Source organism: Acanthochromis polyacanthus, chromosome 14, assembly GCF_021347895.1.
Source record: "Acanthochromis polyacanthus isolate Apoly-LR-REF ecotype Palm Island chromosome 14, KAUST_Apoly_ChrSc, whole genome shotgun sequence".
In the NCBI taxonomy this organism is placed as follows: Eukaryota; Metazoa; Chordata; class Actinopteri; family Pomacentridae; genus Acanthochromis; species Acanthochromis polyacanthus.
The window spans coordinates 14,279,805-14,304,946 of record NC_067126.1 but is presented as its reverse complement, the minus strand read 5'-3'; the positions used below and the strand labels follow the sequence as shown (position 1 = coordinate 14,304,946).

The 25,142-nt window shown below is 39.2% G+C and overlaps 1 protein-coding gene across 2 annotated transcripts; it reads right to left on the bottom strand.

The window, feature by feature from the left end:
* Positions 1–17,460: 17,460 nt before the first annotated feature.
* LOC110971655 (homeobox protein engrailed-1-B-like) lies at positions 17,461–24,708 on the bottom strand. 2 transcript variants are annotated; one of them, XR_007946614.1, is made up of 3 exons: positions 23,736–24,708; positions 18,843–21,253; positions 17,461–17,745 (listed from the first exon to the last, which is right to left on the bottom strand). XR_007946614.1 is itself a non-coding variant. In XM_022222045.2 (2 exons), exons 1-2 carry the CDS (start codon positions 24,292–24,294, stop codon positions 20,934–20,936), a joined length of 879 nt encoding a protein of 292 aa, XP_022077737.1. In that variant the 5' UTR covers positions 24,295–24,708; the 3' UTR covers positions 17,461–20,933. The 2 variants fall into 2 exon arrangements, 1 of the variants encoding a protein (XP_022077737.1); XM_022222045.2 differs by having other exon boundaries at positions 17,461–21,253.
* Between the last annotated feature and the right edge of the window lie 434 nt (positions 24,709–25,142).

Here is a 25,142-nt window from a genome sequence, read left to right as displayed (position 1 = left end):
GTACCTTGCACACTTTCAAGACACCCTGTGCCAGATGCAGCAAAGTAGCCCCAAAACATTACTGAGCCTCCTTCATGTTTCACCGTAGGGACAGTGTTCTTTTCTTCGTATGCTTGGTTTTTGAGTCTATGAACATAGAGTTGATGTGCCCTACCAAAAAGCTCCAGTTTGGTCTCATCTGTCCAAAGGACATTCTCCCAGAAGCTTTGTGGCTTGTCAACATGCATTTTTGCAAATTCCAGTCTCGCTTTTTTATGAGTTTTTTTCAGCAGTGGTGTCCTCCTTGGTCGTCTCCCATGAAGTCCACTTTGGCTCAAACAACGACGAATGGTGCGATCTGACACTGATGTACCTTGGCCTTGGAGTTCACCTTTAATTTCTTTGGAGGTTGCCCTGGGCTCTTTGGATACAATTGAACGATCCGTCTCTTCAATTTGTCATCAATTTTCCTCTTGCGGCCACGTCCAGGGAGGTTGGCTACTGTCCCGTGGGTCTTGAACTTCTGAATAATATGAGCCACTGTTGTCACAGGAACTTCAAGCTGTTTAGAGATGGTCTTATAGCCTTTACCTTTAAGATGTTTGTCTATAATTTTTTTTTCGGATGTCCTGGGACAATTCTTTCCTTCGCACTGATATTAATGATTAGTTTCTTGTTTTGTTGGGCTGGCGACTTTAAGTGTGCATACACTTGTGAATATGTTCATATTTTGGAATGTAATTGTGTGCATATTTGTTCATATACAGTCTGTATTTGTGACTGTATATTTGCAGTTTGTACAGTTATATATACTATACAGTAGTATCTAACCCATGACAATACAAACACAGTTAGACATAGGCTGTATTGTATGTATGTGTTTGTGTGTACAAAATGCCTGCACTTGTTTTGCTAATGAATGTGTATGTGCATATCTTTGTGTGAATAAACAGATATACACTGTTTATGTGCATTCATATGGTGTTTATGTAGCACATACGTGAGGGAATTGAGGACATTGCACAGTGTGTCTGCGTGTGTGTGTGTGTGCGTGCGTGCGTGCGTGCCTGTATGTAGTGTAAGCAGGAAAAGTGTGTGTGGTGTCTGCTGCTGTTCAAGGTGAGGAAGAGGAGGATGGCATCTCATCTTCTGTCTGCTGCCAGCAGCATTGCCGGCATGGCAGACAGGTAAAGGCCATTACTGCTGGCTTGAACCATATTAGACACGGTCAGACGTGCGCTGATTCTAAAACCTAAAACTCACTTCGTCTCTGCATGACCTTTGCCACTATCACAACACAGCAGAAGGTTTAGGTCGATTGTTAAGGTTGAGGTGTAAAAGCCTTGTGAACCCCCCCTTTTTTTCCTCAGCACACTCAAAATAAATATAACACTTAGGATGCTGTTAGATGGCCAAAGATCCCTTTCATTTGGGTAAGAAAACACAAGGATGATGAGACGAGTCTTGTTCGGATGTTTACCTGAGCAAAAGAGAGCTGTCAGCTGTATGTGTCCACCAAGTTGTCTGTACAGGAGCTCTGTTGCTAAAAAACATAACACATCTGTGTTGTTTGACAGATGCCATGCGACTAATATACCCTACAGGGTGATAAGTGAAAAATGATTTGTCTTTAGAGAATTAACCCAGCATCACATGTGAAAAGCTAAACATTTTCTGTCCTTGTGTGCTTGAATCCAATAGAACACCTTAATTGTGATTTTAGGTCCTCCAAAAACATCACAGGGGCAACACATTTAATATACACAGAATATCTCCAGGCTCAATGCTGCTTTAGTGCATTTTGTATATTGCCTGGAAAAAAGAACAGCTAAACAACTATGACTGTTCTTGAAGCTAAAGAAAGCAGGGAAAGGCATATCGTATGCCTCACTGATAAACCTTTCACAATGCATGTCACCATTTTACAACACATGCTTCTTACAGCATTGTCTCCTGTTTTTAGTTGTCAATTTACTAATATTCAGATATTTTATGTCATTAAGTAACGGAATGTACTTTATACCAAATTTAAATGAATCAGTGGTGAAAAAGTCATCACAAATTTACCTCACTCCACTTTACTGTTTGTTGTATTTTTCAAAAACTTTATCATGTATGCATTTAACTTTACATGAATTTTAAAAAGCTGTGCTGTAGATTGTACTCTGGACTGCAGACCTGAAGAGTCATTGTCAGAGAGGGTCCAGAACCTTAAATAAATTTCCTCTCATATACTCTCTGTACAGGAAGAAAGTTCATTTGATCATTTGGAACCAAATCACAGAAGAAGGGATTTCCCAGACAAATATTTCACAGCTATTCACATTTGTGTATGGCTTCCATCCTGCTCTGAGAGCTCACATGAGAGCACATTGACAGTTGACTCCCGATGAGGGAGTGGACAAAAAGTTACGATCTTGTCAAAGATTTGGTGGAAAAGTCTCTGAAGGGTTCTTAAAAGTCGCCAAATACAGAGGGAAAGTAGCAGCACTGCACTTGTTGCTCTATTTTTGATGGAGTTGAAAGAAACTAATGGGCAGCTGGCCAATAGAAGGTGTTGTCAAAAGTAGTACATGCAAATAAGAATCTTCATTTAAAAACAATTAAAAACCTGGTGTCATACTAAATTATTACAACATTTAACTGGTCAATATTTTTCTCATCATACATGTATAAAGGGTGTATGTTGTGTGTTCAGCATGTGTAGAAATGTTTTAACTTTTTAATATTTTAAGCATCAAATAAATCACTAAGATAGAAAGCACGTTTGATGTTTTAGAATATGAACTACCCAGACTCCACTGATGTTTCTCAGCCAACTCATCCTGCCTCCAAACCCACCCCCTATGAAATATGCTGCTGTATACAATAAATTGAAATATTCTCTGCAAAATGCCTATGCAAATTAATATCAATAATTATTGGTTATTTTTCACTAACTACACTTGCAGTCAAAAGTTTGGACGCACCTTCTTGTTCTTTTTATTTTTTTTATTTAATTATTTTCTACAGTGTAGGTTAATACTGAAGATTAACACTTTTTTTTTAACAACATAATTCCATATGTATTCTTTATAGTTTAGATGTCTTCAGTATTAATCTACAGTGTATAAAATAATTAAATAAAAACCATTGAATAGGAAGGTATGTCCAAACTTTTCACTGGTAGTGTATTTTGAAAAGAGACTAAGTGAATCAGCCACTTTAGGTATTAGCAAATTAAACATGTAATGATATTATTGTGAATGTAACTAACATAAATAACACAAGTGAATACACTGACACACAAAAATATAAAATAAATTAGGATTAAGTAATTATACACAATAAATAAAGAAAGCAAGTCATATCCAGAGTTGCTTCGAAGATGACCATGGTGAGACATTGTGTTATGGTAAAGGTTCTAAGTGGCTGGCCTGGACTAGATGTCACAAGATGTACATCCCTCGCTGACCTCTGTGCACACATTAATCCTGTTATTTATGAGCCAAAGAAGAAGCCTGCTTTCAGTTTTTATGATGGAACCAAACTTTATGTTTTTGCTATGTGCTTTCATGGCAGTTTGCATCTGATGCATTTAAGTGAAACTCAGACATTCAGTGCAACAGCTGTATAGTGCCATTGACAGCATTTTAATGCCCCAAATTTGACGAGCTTAAGTATGACCGGCTAGGTAGCTGGGGCTGTAGAAAAGCAGTTAGTAGAAAAAAAATAAGTGCAACATCACTAGAGTTTTCAAGGACAGAACCTCTTTCTCTCACATCTTAACCCTTTCTAAGTCAGCATTTAGAGTAAAATTGTTTGAAATAAACTTTGTCTCTATATATTTATATAAACTCAGTAAGTACAAGTAAATTCCACCCCTACTATAAACACATAAATATATTTTTACTTAAACAGAAAATCTGCTTTTTGCTGCCTAAAAACTGAAACGCCACATCTTTTCAGACCTTAGAAGGACCGTTTAGTTGGTATATATGCGAGAAGTGTCTCATATGAGACAGATGTAAGATGTTGCATAAAGACCACACAGAGGCACATATTGACCTCTGTAAGGTCAGCGTTTTCATTTACTCAGGCTACACACCTTCCTTCCACACATACAGGACCAAGTTATGTTCGACAAACTTCTCAATGTACTTGCTTGACACACAATTTCTTTTTTTACACGTAACATTTTCATTGACCTCTCTCTTGTTTCTCTATCTCCACACCAAAAGAGGAACTGAAAGCAAATCTGTTTTTTTGCAACTGTGTAATAGCTTCCTTATGGTCCTTGGCTCCGAGTCTACCACAAAGAGAGTAGATAAACCTTTGAGGTTCGCATGCAACAGTTTAAAAAGTTCAGCTGTGGGAACAAATGGGATGGTGAAACAACAATAAAGCTTTTATATACCGGTTCTATCCAAGTATATGGAAGATTATGATTTGACATTCAAGGCAAAGACATGAGCAGCCGGATCTAGGAAGTGCTGTAGAATATGACCTTGAACAAAACATATAAACTTGGACACAGATAAGCAGTGCATTCAGGCACACTCTTGACCACACAGAAGAGCTTACTTTGAGTATCAAAGACACACAAAACAAACATGCTAAAAGGCAAAAAAAAAAAAAAAAAATGTACAGCTTTGCACCAACCAACTTTGACATTTCCACTAATCAAATTCCAATTCTGTTACAGACAATGTGCTTCTGATTAACACTTTAAGAGGTTCTCAGGCATGTTAATGATGAAGAGCAACTGCTGCTGAATGGGATATGACTGGCAAATGCACCTGTAGTAAGTTAATCAGTCAGTGTCCTTATATAGCATATACAGACCAGTTGTGCAGTTTTACGTTCTGGAGGGTCCCCTGGAAAAACAGCACATTTCCCTTTATACAGCAATTGGGCAGATGATAAATTGGGATCTAACAAAGGTAGCCATCCAGCCTTGCTACAAAGCATATAACCAATTGCTTGTGGATGAGCAATGAGTTAGAATTATGCCTTCCCAGTTTTATGTATTTCTCACTCTCCATCTACAGGAGAGTTGCCCACATGGCAGATTTGCTGCTGCTCAGCTCAAGTGAACCTGACCTGAATTTGGGCTGTCCTGAACCTCGATTTATATATTGTGTTGCAGATTGCTTCTCATGCATTAAGGTTGTTCCAACTAATTCCTCTCATTAATTGTGGTGTTACCTGTAGCTAATTGGTGTCTTTGTGATTTGTTGTAACAGCAGCAATCGGTTGGTGTTATTTCTCGACATCAATCTCAGCTGATTACATATGCAGTCCTGCTAATTAAGACAGCACTACCTCAATTATTTCACTGAAAGTCATGATCTTCATGTGTTTTTCACACATCATCTATGAAGAGTGTGTCATATCACCAGATTTAGCATCACAATTTTTTTTTTAAAAATATTGCAGAAACACAAATCTGTTACACATGGTGAGTACTACTTAGTATGATCTTGTTTCACTGTTCTACAGGACTTTGTCAAGTTTGTGAAAATAGCCCTGGTGACATGGACAGCTTTCCAGAAAGGCTTTGGTTTCATTATTGGTTGCAATATGTAACACACTGAAACATATTATTTCATAAAATTTCTATGTCTATCTTGTTTTATAAGACATATAGAAATTGTATGTCTGTTGAAAAAAATTACTTTAAAAAAAGTGTTTAATGTAAGTAATAGGTTCAAAACAGTATTCACATGTCAACCTGATTGTGGAGAAAGAAAATTTGTTGCACTTACACTATAAGTGTGACTCCGTCAACTTTGGTTTTGTCCCACTTCGTCTAAAGAGCCTGAGTGTATTTGACGCGTATCATGAATAAAAACGCCGTTGTACATGTCTTCGATTTCCAGTCTTTACTTTTCTTTCAAATTGGCACAAAAATATGCAAAGCACAAACTCAGGAAACATGACAATTGCGGTAATTACGGTCAAAAAATAGTGCACTTCTCAGGCTTCATAGTTCTGCCCAAATTAAATATAATAAGCGCATGCAGCAGGCCCAGCGCATCCTCCAATCAGAAGCCTTCTAAACATTACCAATAAAAACAAGGCATACAACCACAAATCAAATTAAAATACATATGTAATAATTTAAGCCCACTAAATCATATTCTCCATAATGTTTCAAACATTCAACTATTGTTTTTATAGAAATGAAATTATTCATGTGGACAATCCGTGGCATAAATGGCTCTAACATACACTTTAGAAAGAGAGCACTGTTGCTTTAAGGAGGAGAGTAAAGAGACGTGTTAAATAAAGTTTACTGAAAAGACATTTCTCTGTTAATAAAAGTTGCAAAAGAAGATTGACATGTATGCTGGCTGTTCATTTTAAAGGTGCAACAAATATTGGAGTTGTATGACAAAGATGTAAAAAATCTCTTTAAACTCACTCTATTTATTTGTGTCTGACTTTTGAGTGTAAAGGTATACACCATAGCTCCCTAAAAACTCCACAAGGGAAACTAGTGTCCATGACATATACTGATCCACTGAAAAGAGTCCCACAGTGCAATATGCAACATTTCACAGGCATAAAACTTCCACTAAACCAAATTTTTTGGTGACAATGTAAAAATGATAATACATTATAGGTGTTTAAAATCTTACCTTAATGTTCGCTGTGGAGTGTCTGTTATTTAGGAGGGAGTGAATAAGAGAAAAGATACAACTTTAAAGTCAGGAAAGCTAAATCTCAGCTGGAATGATCTGGATGATACTTAAAAGCATCTGTTGTGACTCCCAGAACTCTATAGAAGCTGAATAGAAAATTAGTGAAGCAAGCCTTTGACAAAGCACCAAAGTCCGAAGCCATACCATATTCACATATTGAAGTAATTGATATGGTTTAAGCACCTGTTTCCAAAACCCTACATATACATTTCCCTACATCTTGTTGACAGATAAACAAACTGAGTTTTAATTTTTTTTTTTTAAATGATTTTTTGTTAATAAACCAGTGCAACTTTTGGATTTTTGAATTTACCTTTGTGTGTATACAGTTTCTTTCTTTCTTTCTTTCTTTCTTTCTTTCTTTCTTTCTTTCTCTTGCATCAATTTATAAGATGTGGCATAAGATGCACTATGTCAGTTATTCAGAATAAAGTGTCACATTCAGGAACTTCTCATTTAAATGAACATCAGTGTCAACATATTGTTCATAAGAACTATTAAGCAGTACAGTGTTGATGGAAGACCATATATATCATTGAATCTTTTATAAAAAAGATGGAGGTGTAGATCTATTTGTTTTAGGGCCAGTTCATGCTTTCCACGTCCATATACACAGACCGTGGAGCACAGGCAGCTGATACACATGTGGTTCTATTCAAAGTTCATTTTTAGGGTATACGTTTGTGTGGTAATGTAGATGCATTCCACAGATTCACATTAACCAAGAGATTGTGCCACTGTAAATATCCTGCTTTAATTTTTTTCCGTCATCATATGTACCCAACAGACCTGCATGTTTGGTGTGATGTTGATATTTCCATCTGACTGACAAATTTGTCCACTTCCTCCATATGCACACAACAGCTGAGTTTCACATGAAACTCAATGCTTGACGCAGAAGAGGAGAAAAAAAATCACTTCAGCATAAAAAATTGTGGCTTCCCAGGGATTTAAATTAAAGGATGTGTAGCAAATTTCTGAAAACCAGGAAGTCATTTCAGCTTTAAGTATTACCGAGGAGTGGGTAAAATCGACTTCCAACTGGATTAAAGTCACTGACTTGTAGTTAACATAAAAATCACTTCACCTCTAAGAGAGTAAAAAAAATTGGACAAAACCCCAAATTTCTGGTTTATTTTATATGTGACAGTAGGCAGTTGTCATGGTAGACATTATTTTAGAATAAAATGTAGATCAATTTATTTCTATTTGTCAGTTGTCACTGTGATGAAGAAAAGCATGTCCTGGCCTGAAGGACTTCCCAGTCAATACATACTGTATACACACACTCTCTTCATACCCAGAGTCCAGACATGTGACCAGTTACATTATGACAACAATCTGATTAGCGCTAAAGCATTATCTACACTCTGCCTTGAAGCTCATCAACAACACTGACTGTAAGAAATAAAACTCAGCAACTGTGTGTTTATTTTCTGACATTTGTGATCACAGAAATGCTATACCTGTTAGCATCTAATTCTTGTTGTGGTTGTACTTGTCTTGTAATTTACAGTTCATGCAAATGTCGATGGCAATTGTAACTACTATCAACATATTAAATAGTCAAAGGCAGCATGACTGATGCAGATGAATGATAAATACAAAGGATTAGGTTCAGACACACCCAGTTTACTCTCTCTCTCTCTCTCTCTCTCTCTCTCACACACACACACACAGAGAGAGAGAGAGAGAGAGAGAGAGAGAGAGAGAGAGAGAATTCCACAGAGACCACACAGGATGCTTGCTGTTAGCCATTTGTTGAAAAGCTGTTAGCCATGGTCTTTGCTGAGCTCCTTTCACTAAATATCTCCCAGTTGTAACTTGAACATTTGAACTCATTGAGGAACACATGGGATAAGCGCAGCCACTCCACCTTTCCACCTCTCTCTCTGTCTGACTCTGTATTTTATGTACACTATCATGCTTCTTTGAAATGTCACTGCCTTACTTTTATGAAAAAACTTCCAATCAATCCCCTCAGTTGATTACTGCCTGCATTTCATCGGGTGCAGTTAAAAATTTATTTCACCCAGGCACCTGCTCTGAATGTTAAAAGTCCATTAAATAGCCATAATTAATTGTTTCTTTTTTTATTTATTAATTATTAGAATAGATGATAAACACTTACTGACCTGCTAATAGGTGCAAGTCACCCAATTTAAAGCATAAGGTTATGCTGAAAATTGATAACAACTAGCAGCCATTTAATAAACTGACAACATTGTAAGTGGGTGAACCTGACTAATGTAAATACATGTATGTAAATACATTGTAAGTCTATGGACACACACGCACACACACACACACACACACACACACACACACACACACACACACACAGTTTTCGTTTTTCTATACCGGTGGGGACTTACCATTGACTCCCATTCATATCTAACTCCTAACCCTTACCCTAACCCTAACCTTTACCATCACCAAATCAATGCCTAACCCTAAACAAACGTTTTTGCACTTTTACATTTTTTATTAACAACAATATGGCCAAGAAAACGGTGTTGCCACCCGTGGGGACCTCATTTTAGGTCCCCACCGTAAGACAAGTCCCCACCTTTATAGCAAATAGTCAGGTCAAAATCCCCACCGGTATAGCAGAAACAAGTACACACCACACACACACACACACACACACACACACACACACACACACACACACACACACACACACACACACACACACACTGTGTATTCCTATAAAGTGAAATTAAATCAAAACAAATGCAAATGCATTTTTTATTATTTGTGTTAAATTTTATGGGCAGGAATAAGATTGAGAGAAAATTCCGGCTTACATGAGAAATGCAATTTCACCATGCAGAGGAGAGACAAAACAACCATATTTACATCACATAATTTTTAATATTTTTTCCACCACCTGAGATTTGACTGTAGTTGGTTCACTATTGTCATCTCACTGCAGATTCTTCTTCTTCTTTTCCTTCTTCTTCTTCTTCTTCATCGGTGGTTTAATGGCACTGATTTTTGTATGCATGTACATCCATATATGATCGTGTAACCACATTCTATTTGCATGCTGCTGATAGCAATGTCTGTACGGGATTGCTATCAGCAGCCTTCTTTTGCTCAGTAGCTGCTGCTCTACTGTCCATCTCCCATACATGGTAAACACTGTGCAACCTTTTATCAGGCAAGAAAATGATAAGATTAAATATCACACCACTGTACAAGTCTATTATTGTCCAAAGGAGATGCACACATGCTCCTACAACAGTATTTTCATTTCATGCAGAGAAGCTGTCATCTTGATTATCTGTCTCTGACACCTCTATAAATGTCCGTTCTCAATCAAAAAACCTTCTCCCAGTCATTTATACATATTTATGCAGCATAGGATGCAGCAATTGAAGGCTTTCACAGAAGCGGAAAAGATCTCTGTGGGCAACTGTAATAGTGTAAACTCATATATATATATTTATATATATATATATATATATATATATATATATATAGATAGATAGATAGATAGATAGATAGATAGATAGATAGATAGATAGATATTGTGCATAACTGTGCTTGTGACATAAAAAGGTCTTGAATCTTGAATCCTCTTCAAGCCACACATACAATAAGCACTTGTGCCATTTTGTTTGAAAATTGTTGGTACAGGCAGGTACAGATGACGATTTGGGGGGAATTACTGTTTGTTTTTAAACTTTTCATTTTGGACACTCACCGAATGTAGAAGTGACAATTTTCAATTGCTTGTTAGACAACTGAAATGCTGTCGTGTTTTGGTTTTCGCCATGTGTGGCAGTTTAAGGTGGAACTGTATTTTGGACTGTTGGTTATATCTGCAGCTTTGTATAATTTAATATTGTAGAAACAGCAGTGACACTCAAGACAGAACAATCTAACAGTTATAGCAACAGTGTGTTTGCTTAGAGTTTTTTTTTTATTTTTTTTATGCCAATCGATGTTTCCAAGAGCAGCTGACAAATGATGTACTGGTGAAAGAATATTATCATATAATTACACAAAGTTTAAAAGAAAATTTGCCAGAAAGAGGGTGTTTCTGTTGGAACATTTGGCCACAGTCACTGAAGTGAAGAGTTGAAGCTTTTTGTCAATCAGTATTGACACAGTAACAACTGGAATAACAAGAACAACTCTCACATGATAAATGATTCTTTGGAGTGCCACTCACCTACCTGCTGACTTGAATCAAAATAGCATTGCCTTGACAGGGGGTGAGGGGAGGGGATCCAGGCTCATCTCTTGGAAGAGCATCCAATCTTGAGGAGCAGATTCAAAATATGTAACACATCTTGCAACTTTCTTATCCAAGGATGAGCTAGTCCTGTTTGCATGGTTTGTCTGGAAGGTAACGGGGGCTGAAGAGAGATGAGCCAGGTGACTTTAAACATCTGTGCATCTTTGCAATATGGTTCAACAAATATAGCTTTTAAAAGACTGATTTAGTTAGCGAAATGTGCAGCTTGAAGCTGCTTTTATTGTAATTGTAGTACACAGAATAGAGAGGTGCTGGGAAAAGTTAATAAAAGCAGCAAAATCACACACAAAAAGTACTCCATTATAAAAAAAAAAATGGCAGAAAAAAATACTTAAAATGTGAGATATTTATTTTTTGGTATTTTATTTTTATTACAGTTTTTTTCAGTTGCTAACAAGCATTGGTCCAAACTGAAGTCACATGTTCAAAACTCTTAACACAGCCTGCATTTCCATCATGCATCTCAGCTAAACAGTGAATCTCATCCCCAAAACTGTTTCTCACCAACAAAACACTTCATACACGTCTCAAAATAAGCTCATTCAACCACAATACTAGAAAATAGTTTCACTTTGGAAACAAACACTGTCACTCTAAGCACACTGAACTACAAAATACTAACAACAGCATTACATGAAATTAATTGAGATCTTTCAAGTTTGAATGATTTCTTTTTAGATAAATCAGTACTTTATTATAAAATAAGATCTTTGCACTTTGAGTTTTCTAAATTATTGTAATATATTGCAACAAGAATGAATCAGGAATGCAGCAGTTTACTTCAACAACATTTACGTATTTTCTCTGTGTCTTTGCATTGGTACTTTGGGACCTTACGAAAGATAAAAAGTTTACTGTAAACAAAAAGAAAATGTGGAATTTCAAAATTCAGGGGGTAGAATAGAAATAAAGCGATAAAACTCAAAAACCAACAAGACATGTATACTGTAACATTCACACCCTGTTGTCTGCATTTGGCCTCATGTTTCCATCCAGTACATCTGATGTCTTCTCTGGATATGCACTGTGGCTAGAACCTTTTTGAGTGTCTCCTTTTTATGGTTTCTGATGAGGCCAAACACAGATCACCTGAATCGGTTTTCAGCTGACAACTACACTCAGCTGTGTTTGGAATTAGATAATCTTTTTATTTATTTTTATTGTCAATATTTTGATATGACTTTCCACAGATTTCAATGTGGCTGCAGCAGAAATTCCCCGTGTTTTTTCCCCCATCATTCTGTTTTGATTGTGGCTTTAACTGTTTTGAACACAGCATGTTAGCATTTGAAAAATGTGCAGTAAAAGTCTCGTGCTTTGCAGGTGGTGAACTAGTAACTGAGAAAAGAGTTCATGAATTTTGGTGACTGTGGTCACTGAATGCATTTTGTGTGAAAGCAATGGAAAGTGATTCACAGTTCCGTCCACATGGACTTCTGTTTTGCAGACTGAGTTAAAAGTTTTGAACATGTGACTTCAGTTTCGACCAATGCGTGTTAGCAATCGAAAAAACTGTAACATGTATGCATAAGCAAGATTTTAATACTGTCAAACTTAGGCTTAGTGTGAGCTATTTTTAAGATAATTTCAGTTCATACTTTAGAGTAATGCTTAATAATGCTTATTATATAAACTTACTGACTTTACATTTAATATACAGGCTTGGAAAGTAACTAAAGTTGTCAAATACATGCTGTGGAGTAAAACAAAAGTATGGTATTTATAGGATTTCCCTCTGAAATATTATTGAGCACAAACATAAAATACATAAAAATTGTACTTGAGTATTTTGATGTCATGAGAGAGATACACTGGTAATGTAGCCGCGAGGGGACACAAGCCAGTGTCTTATTGTGCCGGTCCCAAGCCCGGATAAATGCAGAGGGTTGTGGCAGGAAGGGTATCCGACGTAAAACTTTGGCCAAATCAAACATGTGAATCAAATGTTTGACTTCCATATCGGATCGGTCGAGGCCCGGGTTAACAACGACCGCCATCGGTGCTGTCGACCTACAGGGTGCCGGTGGAAAATGGACGACTGTTGGTCGAAGAAGGAGGGGAGGAAGGTGTGTTCGTAGGAAGAGAGAGAAGAGGAACACCAAGAGTCTAGGACTGAGAGTAGGGACTTTGAATGTTGGAACTATGACAGGAAAAGGTAGCGAGCTGGTTGACATGATGCAGAGGAGGAAGGTGGACATACTGTGTGTCCAGGAGACCAGGTGGAAAGGTAGTAAAGCTCGAAGTTTAGTAGCAGGGTTCCAGTTGTTCTATCATGGTGTAGATAGGAAGATAAATGGAGTAGGAGTTATCTTGAAGGAGGAGTTTGTTAGGAATGTCCTGGAGGTAAAAAGAGTGTCAGATCGAGTGATGAACCTGAAGCTAGACAGGACCCTGAACCCTACAGGTAGGATGTGGGCTGGAGGAGAAGGAGAAATTCTGGTTGGACCTTGATGAAGTGATGCAGAGCATCCCTAGAAGTGAGAGAGTTGTCATTGGTGCAGACTTCAATGGACATGTTGGTGCAGGAAACAGAGATGATGAGGAGGTCATGGGCAGGTTTGGTATTCAGGAGAGGAATGCAGAAGGACAGATGGTGGTTGACCTTGCAAAAAGGATGGAAATGGCTGTAGTGAATACTTTCTTCCAGAAGAGGCAGGAACATAGGGTGGCCTATAAGAGTGGAGGGAGGAGCACACAGGTAGACTACATCTTGTGTAGACGGTGTACTCTGAAGGAGATCAGTGACTGCAAAGTAGTGGTAGATGAGAGTGTAGCCAGACAGCATAGGATGGTGGTGTGTAGGATGACCCTGGTGGTGAAGAAGATGAAGAGGGCAAAGGCAGAGCAGAGGACCAAATGGTGGAAGCTGAAAAAGGAAGAGTGTTGAATGACTTTCAGGAAAGAGTTGAGGCAGGCTTTGGATGGTCAGGAGGTGCTTCCAGATGACTGGACAACTACAGCAAATGTGATCAGGGAGACAGGTCGGAGAGTACTTGGTGTGTCATCTGGAAGGAAAGGAGATAAGGAGACTTGGTGGTGGAATGAGGAGGTGCCGGAGTGGATCCAGAGAAAGAGGTTAGCTAAGAAGAAGTGGGACACTGAGAGGACTGAAGAGAGTAGACAGGAGTACAGGGAGATGCAGCGTAAGGTGAAAGTAGAGGTGGCAAAGGCCAAACAAGGGGCTTACGATGACTTGTATGCTAGGTTGGACAGTGAGCAGGGAGAGACTGACCTGTATAGGTTGGCAAGGCAGAGAGACAGAGATGGGAAGGACGTGCAGCAGGTTAGGGTGATAAAGGATAAGGATGGAAGTGTGTTGACAGGTGCCAATAGTGTGATGGGAAGATGGAAAGAGTACTTTGAAGAGTTGATGAATGAGGAAAATGAGAGAGAAGGAAGAGTAGAAGAGGTGACTGTTGTGGACCAGGATGTAGCAAAGATTAGTAAGGATGAAGTGAGGAGGGCATTGAAAAGGATGAAGAGTGGAAAAGCACTTGGTCCTGATGATATACCTGTGGAGGTATGGAAGTATCTCAGAGAGGTAGCAGTAGAGTTTCTGACTGGGTTGTTCAACAGGATCTTGGATAGTGAGAAGATGCCCGAGGAATGGAGGAGAAGTGTGCTGCGCCCATCTTTAAGAACAAGGGAGATGTGCAGAGTTGTGGCAACTACAGAGGAATAAAGCTGATGAGCCACACGATGAAGTTATGGGAAAGAGTAGTTGAAGCTAGAATAATGGTAGAGGTGAACATCTGTGAGCAGCAGTATGGTTTCATGCCAAGAAAGAGTACAACAGATGCAATATTTGCTTTGAGGATGTTGATAGAGAAATACAGAGAAGGTCAGAAGGAGCTGCATTGTGTCTTTGTAGATCTGGAGAAAGCTTATGACAGGGTGCCCAGAGAGGAACTGTGGTTTTGTACGAGGAAGTCTGGAGTGGCAGAGAAGTATGTTAGAGTGGTGCAGGACATGTATGAGGACTGTAAGACAGTGGTGAGGTGTGCTGTAGGTGTGACAGAGGAGTTCAAGGTGGAGGTGGGACTACATCAGGGATCAGCTCTGAGCCCCTTCTTGTTTGCTATGGTGATGGACAGGATGACAGACGAGGTTAGACAGGAGTCTCCATGGACTATGATGTTTGCAGATGACATTGTGATCTGTAGTGAGAGCAGGGAACAGGTGGAAGAGAAGCTAGAGGCATGGAGGTTTGCCCTGGAAAGGAGCAGCAAGACGGAGTATCTGTGTGTAAATGAGAGGGACCAAAGTGGAAGAGTGAGGTTACAGGGAGAAGAGATCAAGAAGGTGGAGGATTTTAAGTACTTAGGGTCAACAGTCCAGAGCAATGGAGAGTGTGGAAAACAGGTGAAGAAGTGTGTACAGGCAGGCTGGAGAAAAGTGTCAGGTGTGATGTGTGATAGAAGCGTTTCAGCTAAAATGAAAGGAAAGGTTTACAAAACTGTGGTGAGACCAGCCATGTTGTTTGGTCTGGAGACAGTGTCCCTGAGGAAAAGACAGGAGGCAGAGCTGGAGGTAGCAGAACTGAAGATGCTGAGGTTCTCTGTGGGAGTGACCAGGATGGATAGGATCAGGAATGAGTACATCAGAGGAACAGCACATGTTTGAGGCTTTGGAGATAAAGTCAGAGAGGCCAGACTGAGATGGTTTGGACATGTCCAGAGGAGAGAGAGTGAATATAGTGGTAGAAGGATGCTGAGTTTCCCACTGCCAGGCAGGAGGCCTAGAAGAAGACCAAAGAGGAGGTTTATGGATGTGGTTAAAGAGGACATGAAGGTAGTTGGTGTGTGAGAAGAAGATGCAGCAGACAGGGTTAGATGGAGGTAATTGATTTGCTGTGGCGACCCCTGAAGGGAAAAGCCGAAAGGAAAAGAAGAAGAAGAAGATACACTGGTCAACATACTATATGTGATGCTTAATGTATACATACTGCCATGCAAAACAGATGGACAAACACACACACACACACACACACACACACATTTGTACACCGTGTGTGTGCGTGTGTGTGTGTGTGTGTGTGCGTGTGTGTGTGTGTGTGTGTGTGTGTGTGTGTATACCGGTGGGGACTTTGACCTGACTATTTGCTATAAAGGTGGGGACTCGTCTCACCGTGGGGACCTAAAATGAGGTCCCCACGGGTGGCAACACCGTTTCCTTGGCCATATTGTTGTTAATAAAAAATGTAAAAGTGCAAAAACGTTTGTTTAGGGTTAGGCATTGATTTGGTGATGGTTAAGGTTAGGGTTAGGGTAAGGGTTAGGAGTTAGATATGAATGGGAGTCAATGGTAAGTCCCCACCGGTATAGAAAAACAAACGTGTGTGTGTGTGTGTGTGTGTGTGTGTGTGTGTGTGTGTGTGTGTGTGTGTGTGTGTGTGTGTGTGTGTGTGTGTGTGTGTGTGTGTGTACCCATGTAAAACCTGGCTTGTGTACTTGATCGGCTTTCTGGTTACCTGCCTCTTGCATGTGTGTGATGTTTAGCATCAAAGGGTGAGGACAGTCAAGTTACTGGAAGCAGGGTGTGAACAAAGATGCTTTCTGTGTGTGTTGGTCAGTGTTCCCTCCATGTGACATGAGATTGTTCAGAGATGGCCAAGAATCAGCCAGCACTGGAGACCCACAGAAGTTGTCCATCTGCAGAAGCAGTGTTCCTCAGCATGCTACAATGTTACTGATCAGGTTCTTTCTGTAAGTGATGAATCTTACCACCTGGAAAGGTTCTTTTGAATTTAATTTATTTTTTGATACTCTTAAAATGCCCTGAACAGAATATCAAGGCTGTGAGCTTTAAGTATTACCATTAAAATGTTTAACACATACATAGCCACACTGCTTTCCTGGAAATTCTAAAGTGACAAAGACTGCATGATAATGCATTTGTGCTTTCTCTGTGCTCAGGAAAAACATCAATAACTTCTTTATATATATGTACATACACGTGCGTGCACACACACACACACACACACACACACACACACACACACACACACACACACACACACACACACATACACACACACACACACACACACACACACATATATGATTTTAAGGGAAAGTGTCCTTACTTAAAATTACTCACTTAAAAATATACTAAGCTTATTACTTTTGTTTATTTTTTTACTAAGATACTTTAACTAGTACTTAAACATTTTAGAGCATATGTAAATGTATATTTTATGATTTGAAAATACAACCCAGTACTTTTAAAACAATTATTGATCAATGATGTCAACTATTATATATTATATATGTTCATTTGAAAATTACAATCTAGTTTGCAACTTGTTTGAATCCTTTGAGTGGTGCCTTGAATTAAAATTTTGAATCAAAATTCATCCAAAGACAGAATTTGGGCTTGCTTTTATGTAATTTAGGTGGAGAAAAATGTGCAGTTGTACTTTATTAATATCTTTTGGAAGCAGCTGAACAGATGACAAACCACTCCGTTTCTGATCTCAGGTCAGTCTTCCTACTTCTGTAATGCTAAAAGTCAATGACCCATTCAGGCAGAACAGTCTGGACTTTAATTATTATTATTATGATTATTATTATTATCATTATCATCATTATATTAACAAAACAGGAACAGCACCACAAAAACAACAACAACAACAATCATGGTAACAATAATAATAATAATAACAGTAAAAATAATAATAATAAATAATAATGTACATTCATACAGTTCTTCATCAACAGGGAGGACAGCAGCAGTGGCTCTATTTATTACCTTAATCTGCATGTAAATGAAAGCTGCTTTGTAGCCCCAGGGACCGGCTGTGGCTATACTCTGCAGACCAAAACATGTATCAACACAGAATCCACTGCTTCACGCGCGCGCGCGCGCGCGCGCGCACACACACTTATAGTCCTCTATAATTGATAGGGGATAGGGGAATGTTAATTTATATCTTTTTTAAAAAATTGCATTACAGCGAAAAAATAGTTCTCTGTTTCTTTGCATAGAGGCCCTTTCACCTCCTCTTCTCTTTCCTGCATAGCAGAAGCTACAGAGAAGAAGAAAACAGGTAGAGACAAAGATCCACTCAAGCTGTCACAACATTTACCTTTGAATTTGACAAATTGATCTCAGCCTGCTGTTTCCCTCTGTTTTTTTTTTTTTTTTTTTTTAAAGGTGGGGAATACTTTGTTTGGACAGGCTCCAAAGCAATTATAGAAGAGACAAACTCTAGTTATACGGGAAGTATGAAAGTCCGGATGACAGACGACCTCCAGGCTGCAGAAAATAGCTGGGTTTCATCAGGAAGATGCGCTCACTCGATAAGTAATTTGGTTCAAAATAATTGTACAGTGGACTCCTGTCAGCAGCAGCCACATGGCTATCTATCTATCTATCTATCTATCTATCTATCTATCTATCTATCTATCTATCTATCTATCTATCTATCTATCTATCTATCTATCTATCTATCTATCTATCTATCACATAGTAACCGCGGGACATTTCTCTATTCCACCTACAGGATCTGTTCCTTATCATCTGTTAAAAAAATCACACCTGCTCTTCTCTCTGTCCTAATAACTAAAGGCATGTTTTAAAGCGTCCTCCAATCATTTAGCAAATAACAATACGGGAGCAATACATTCCTGAGATTAAAATGTGATAAATCGAGAAGAAAATAGAGAGGGATTATGTTGGCTTGACGCTTCTGCTTCTATCATTTTTGAGCTTTTTTGTAAACACACACAATCACAATAAATTGCATTTCTTAACAAACGTGCAATTTCACTGGGTTGTATGTTTTTTTTTTAACTGAAACCATTAAACAATGCTTGTGGAATTCTCGAACATATAAATGATGTTTTAAAAATCGAATCGAATAAGTATAAGTTTAAAAAATCATATTTAAGAGAAACGGTACGTACTGTAGGCTGCACAGTGGCACTTGCACTTTCGCCTTGCAGCAAGAAGATCCCGGTTCAAATCCTGGGCTGGGCCTGGGATCTTTCTGCATGGAGTTTGCATGTTCTCCCTGTGCATGTGTGGGTTTTCTCCGGGCACTCCGGCTTCCTCCCACAGTCCAAAAATATGCTGAGGTTAATTGATCACTCTAAATTGCCCGTAGGTGTGAATGCGAGTGTGATTGTTCGTCTGTATATGTAGCCCTGCGACAGACTGGCGACCTGTCCAGGGTGTCCCCTGCCTTCGCCCGAGTCAGCTGGAATAGGCTCCAGCACCCCCCGCGACCCTACTGAGGATAAAGCGTTGTATAGAGAATGGATGGTATGTACTGTAAAGGGAATGCAGAAATTGCAAAAGCACTGAAATAACCTAGTTGTATTTCTTGTAGAATATTTGCTAGCATTGAAAATACAAGCTATTTTTGTAAATACAGGTCTTGTTTTCCCTGACTTGATTTCTTTAAAACAACGTTTGTTTGAGTTTTATTTTGTGCAGTAATGTGCATTAAAGTTAAGGCCTCGTGCCTTCAGGCCGTGGACTGACGCTTCTCCTCTCTGGAAGTCTCCCAAACACGCATACACAACAGAGATTCCTTCTCCTTTTACTTCCAACACCTCTGTATTTTTGTTTCAAGCTGTGCAGAGGCCTGGCTGATGAAATGGGTGAACACTGAGAGACGGAGAGGCAATTTCATGCTCTGTAACGCCTTGAACAGCGCTGATAGCGGCGCGTCTCGCAGTGTAAATTTGCCTCCTTTCTAAAGACCTATGAATATGGATTCAGTTGTCCCACTCACTTGAACCAGTGAGCTGCGACCAACACACACACACACACACGGGGGGGGGGGGGGGGGGGGGGAGAGAGAGAGAGAGAGAGAGAGAGAGAGAGAGAGAGAGAGAGAGAAGTATTAATTGACTGTTTGTGGTGACATCCACTAGAATAAAAGAAAAACAAAAAAGTCGGTCAGTGTGTGAGGATTTTCTTTTACAATATAAAATTATTTATTTGGAAACACGGTTTAACTGTACATAATACACCCCTCCCCCGCTCTTCTTCGGGGAGCAGTAACATTGGCTTTGTTTCAGACAGATAGTCCAGAGAGGCTGTTTGCTATTGAGCCTGTTGCCGCACAGCTCCAGAGAGATGTGTGAGGAAATGCTTGTGATTTGGTATGCATATTTGGTATGCATATATATCTAAGCATATATATCTATATGCTTAGATGTTCCTTGTATGAACTGTTCAGTGCCTACAGTCATTTCCCGAGAGATATTACAAAAGCACCATCGTGAAAATTTTGGAATGAAATTCACTCATTCTCTCAGACACACTTTGTAGGTCCGGATGGAAATATTTCAGAAACTGTAGTATTTCTTATCAATGTTAATCATTTTGAACTTAAAGTTGTTTAATTGTACTTTTCTTATGTGTCTTTGTGTGTTTATTTTATGTTCTTTTATTTTGTTTTATCTGTATTTGTTTAATGCAATAGTGTCCTTCGTTCTGGGGACACTGCTAATTATTCGCTGAGATTTTTTTGCATGGTGTAGTTTCACAGTCATCTCCACATTAAAGCAAGGACGATGTGAATATTTCTGTGTTCCCGAAGAGATTTCGTGTCTTTTATAGCGGCTTCTAATTATCACCAAAACGTTGTTACTTGTTGGCACTTAATCTGTGCATGACATCTCGGTCGCATCTAATTTAAGATTAAAGCAACTCTGAAGATGTCGGTTGATCCAGAAAAAAAAACACTATCAAATTACAGTTTTAATGAAGTTACTTGCCGGGGTGAGGGTTTATTTTCCTTTATTATTAGTGAAATTTTCTAGGCTCTGCTTTCCAATAAAATCTTTGGTTTTGCGTGGCAGGTCAGTCCAGAAGTGTGCATTTGTCTGTTGTGTTGTGAAGTCACTTCTGAGGAGGAAAAGAAGGAGGTGAGGAAGAGAAGAGCTGATGAGGCGCTCACCACCCTCCCTGTCGTCCTCGTTAAATTAGACATTTATTTACAATATACAGTGTGTGGAGGACAGCGAGTCTCCTGCTGGTGTTCCTCAGTCACTGTCTTCCTTGTCCTCCTGGATGGTGGTGGTGGAATGGTTGTACAGTCCCTGCGCCATCAGCTGCAGGGCCAGCCCGTTCTTGAAGCCGCTGGCTTTTTTGATTTTAGCCCGCTTATTCTGAAACCAGATTTTAATCTGGGACTCGTTGAGGTTGAGCTCCTGGGCCAGAGACTGCCGCCGCTGCTCCGTTATGTAGCGATTCACCTGGAACTCCGTCTTCAGTCTCTGCAGCTGCTCAGCTGTGAATGCCGTGCGCGGCCGCTTGTCCTCTTTGCCACTTTTCGACTTTTTCAGTTTCCGTGTCCTTGGCCCTGCAGTAAGGGCGAAAGGACAGGAGAGCGGAAATATAAATATACAGCGCATCATCAACAATAAGAAAGGACAATAAATCAAATAGATATTGATAGAAATAAAATAGAAAAAGAGGTGGTTTGTATAGTCCGCATATTATAAGAGCATGACAATTTAAATATATTTTACGCACTCGAACATCTGTACATTCTGAGGACCTTTATTGACATAAAATTCCATAAAGTTCGAACCTCAAAGCCTAAACCCGATTCTAACCTTAAACCTAGATCTATTGTTGTTGTTGTTGTTATTATTATTATTATTATTATTATTATTATTATATTAATAATACATAATACTCCATTCATTAGAATATCTTGTTTTTGTCTGTTGGTGTTTTGTTTGTTTTTATATGGACCGTTTCTGTGTCTGAAATAAAATAAAATAATAATAATAATAATAAAAATCAATAGTTATTGTTTTGAATCATCGTAAACTATGGCATTGTGATTACAAATAACAACAGCGAATACTACTACTACTACTACTACTACTACTACCACTACTACTGAAAATAATAATAGTAATAATACGTCTTATTATTATTATCATTATTACTATTGTTGTTGTTGTTGTTATTGTTATTGTTTTTATTATTACTGGGTGAATACAGGTAATAGTGTTTAGACATGCAGCACATTTCTGTTTACTAATCAGTGTTCGGTGTGTATGCCAACAGACTGCACCCATCCGTTCACACACTCCCAACTCCCGACCGCAGGGATGAATACAGTAGCCTATATTATTCCCGAAAAGCACGTCCGCACACACACACACACACACACACACACACACACACACACACACACACACACACACACACACACACACACACACACACACACACACACACACAATCTCCACTAAATAATTATTAGATTTTTTTTTCGAAAAAGCGGCAGTGCAGAATGTGTAAAAAGAAACGTGAATTTTACTTTAAATTTGAAGCCTGTCACGCTGAAAAAGGTTCACGTTATCTACATAAGCTCTCAAACAGAAAATAGCTGCTATGGTACATATAGTCCTAATCCCAGATGTGAGACAGGGTGTTCAGTATTATTCGTTTATTTATTTATCGGCTATCAAATGTTTAGGAGTGTTTCTTCTCAAACAATCTCCCAAATTCTCAAAAGAAAATAAAATGAAATTTAAATCGCAATCAACGTATATTTCACATAAATAAGTGTACATTGGTGAAAGTAAAAATTATTTCAGCCGCAGTGAAATTAAACAGGCATTTAATGAATTCAAAATGTCTCCTGTACAGAGGCTGAAAGCCATTATTTACATTTAATTCCATTGTGTTTTATTCTGCCACGCTTTACTGACAGCAGCTCACGCGTTTCAGCACCTCAACCAGGTTCTTAGAAAACATCAGGTCACAAGACCAAAAGGCACACAGTGTCAGACAATCAAGGGCGAGAAAATTACTTTATACCGATAGAATAGAATATCTGAAGTCCCTTCAACAAAAACACATGTCACATAAAGCACCGAGGCTTGTACCGGCGACACTTGCACAATCCTAATCCTGCAGGATCAGTGTTGTACAGCTGCTTCTGCAAATCTCATAAGACCTATTGTGTCTAAACGAGAGTGAAGTTATTCGGTCTGCAGTTTTTTTTTTAATTTATTTATTTTTTACCTTTCTTATTTTTATTTCTTCAATTCATGAATTCTATTTTTATGCTGTAGACACAAGGCTAAGAAAAAGCAGGATTTTAAAGAAATAGTGTAAGGAACAGAAACGTTTCCACACAACACTCAGAATACTGTAACAATGTATGTTAATAAGTAATTCTGAATAATGTGTTTTAGCTGTTTTGTTGGGAAGATCATATTCTTATCCAGGAACACACACACACACACACACACACACACACACACACACACACACACACACACACACACACACACACACACACACACACACACACATTAACGTGAAAAATGTACGTTTAAAATCAATTATTCTGTCTGCCTGGTAATTCTTGGTTTTAGTGTGTGATGTATCAGATCCAACGCATCTGGCGTTTGCTAAACGACACAAAGTTGGAGAATTAAATGTTGAGAGGATTTATTTTTTAAAAATGTGTGGAATTTTTTTTCGAACACCATTTAGACTATCGAAAAAAGTATTTCACCGTTTTTTATTTAGTCGGAATATTTTTTATGTACTCTGATAGTAGGATGAAGACGAACTACATTTGAAATTTAAGTTTTAAAAAAGGCTATATTGTGGAGACAGTGTTTTTTTAAGTTATTTATTTTCTGAGGAAAGTTGGCATTTGCTGAAAAACGCGTAGAATAAATATGCCTTTTGTTAACTGTTTGAAAACTGACTATTAAATCTGATAGCAGATATAAAGTGACTTTTCGATTAATCATTTTCTCCGTTAAGGGCGCTCAAACTTGCTTTTCTTCATGAATCTATTGCCTTACCAGATGAGGGCCTGTCCGAGTACCGCGTGCAATAGACCCAGGCAGGCCAGAGCAGCGGCTGGGTCTCAGGTGTTGGTGTCCCGGTGCCGTTCAACACAACCAGTGAAGAAGATATGTTCTCCCCGGCCCCACTGCCAGTCCTTTCCTCGGCTTTAACAGTGCCGCTGCTCCCGGTAGATAGGGCGGCCGCTGCAGATTCTCCGCAGCTGCCGTTGCTCTTCCTGGGACTCGCCAAGGAGGCATTGGAGGAGGCAGAAGACGACGTGCTGTCACTGCTACAGTTTGAGTCCTGGCACGGCGTTCCGGCAAGACTCGGCCTGCTGACCGAGTGGACGCGCTCACGGTCGGAAGTCTGCGCCCTCTCCCGCGGGCTCACAACTTGCTCCTTCTTGCAGCCGAAGTCCGGTCGCAAAATGTTGTCAATGAAAAAGTTGGTGGTTCTGTGGGCTTGTTGAGCGACCTGTAGAGGCAGTATAGGAGGCGAGGGCAGGCTTGGAGAAGGGGAGACGCTCTCTCCTTCGCTGCTATCCGTGCTGTTCAGATCCCGCTGCTCCTCCATCGTTGCTTCACTGAAGAACGTGGCTACTGTTCTCTCAATCCACTTCCAGTTCGTTTCCACTGTTTTTGTATCCAGAATATGATTACGGAAAACACTAAAACATGGTTATTTTCTCTCTGAAATAATGCTGGTTTCTGGAATTATTGGCAAACTGTGGAAATCCTGCCTGCATAAAGGAGCGCCAGCGCGTCATGGTCAGTGACTTTCTAGACTGGCTGTGGTTGCTGTTGCACACTGCTTTCACACACCCAGAGATTTTCACCGCTGTATGACAGTAGGATCTTCAAATAAGTCCTCACATCGCATCACCATGCCCACACGTACTTACGCACACTACTCGGAGGCGCTTGAATAGCAACCAAAGCTCAGCGGGCCAATTGTCGACCAGGACATTTTTGGACTAGGAGTGACGACGTCCAATAACGCAATAACGTCAGACGTATCTGAGCCAAGAGGACAGTTGTGGAGCAGCGACCAGGCTTCATGGAAAAACCAAGCAAGAGATAATCACTGCCCTACGCCAGACTTGTTTATATATATATATATATATATATATATATATGTGTGTGTGTGTGTGTGTGTGTGTGTGTGTGTGTATATATATATATATATATATATATATATATATATATATATATATATATGGTAAGGTAATGTATGTATATATACAAGGACAGCTTTTCGGTGAAATTCAACTGCTCCAATACTGCACTTTTAACTGAACAGAGTCAGGGACAGACGGGCCACATGGTCAAAACAGCAGGAGTTAAACCTTGATGCTCACACTGACTTTCCTAAAATCTTTCGTTTCCTTTATTCATCAATCTCACAGAATGGTGTTTAAATCT

Bases quoted from the DNA above. Each gene is read 5' to 3' on its own strand.
- LOC110971655 (XM_022222045.2), bottom strand. From the start codon at position 24,294: ATGGAGGAGCAGCGGGATCTGAACAGCACGGATAGCAGCGAAGGAGAG. The intron at 21,254-23,735 runs GTAAGGCAATAG...CCCTTACTGCAG, and splicing joins CTCGGACAGGCCCTCATCTG to GGCCAAGGACACGGAAACTG.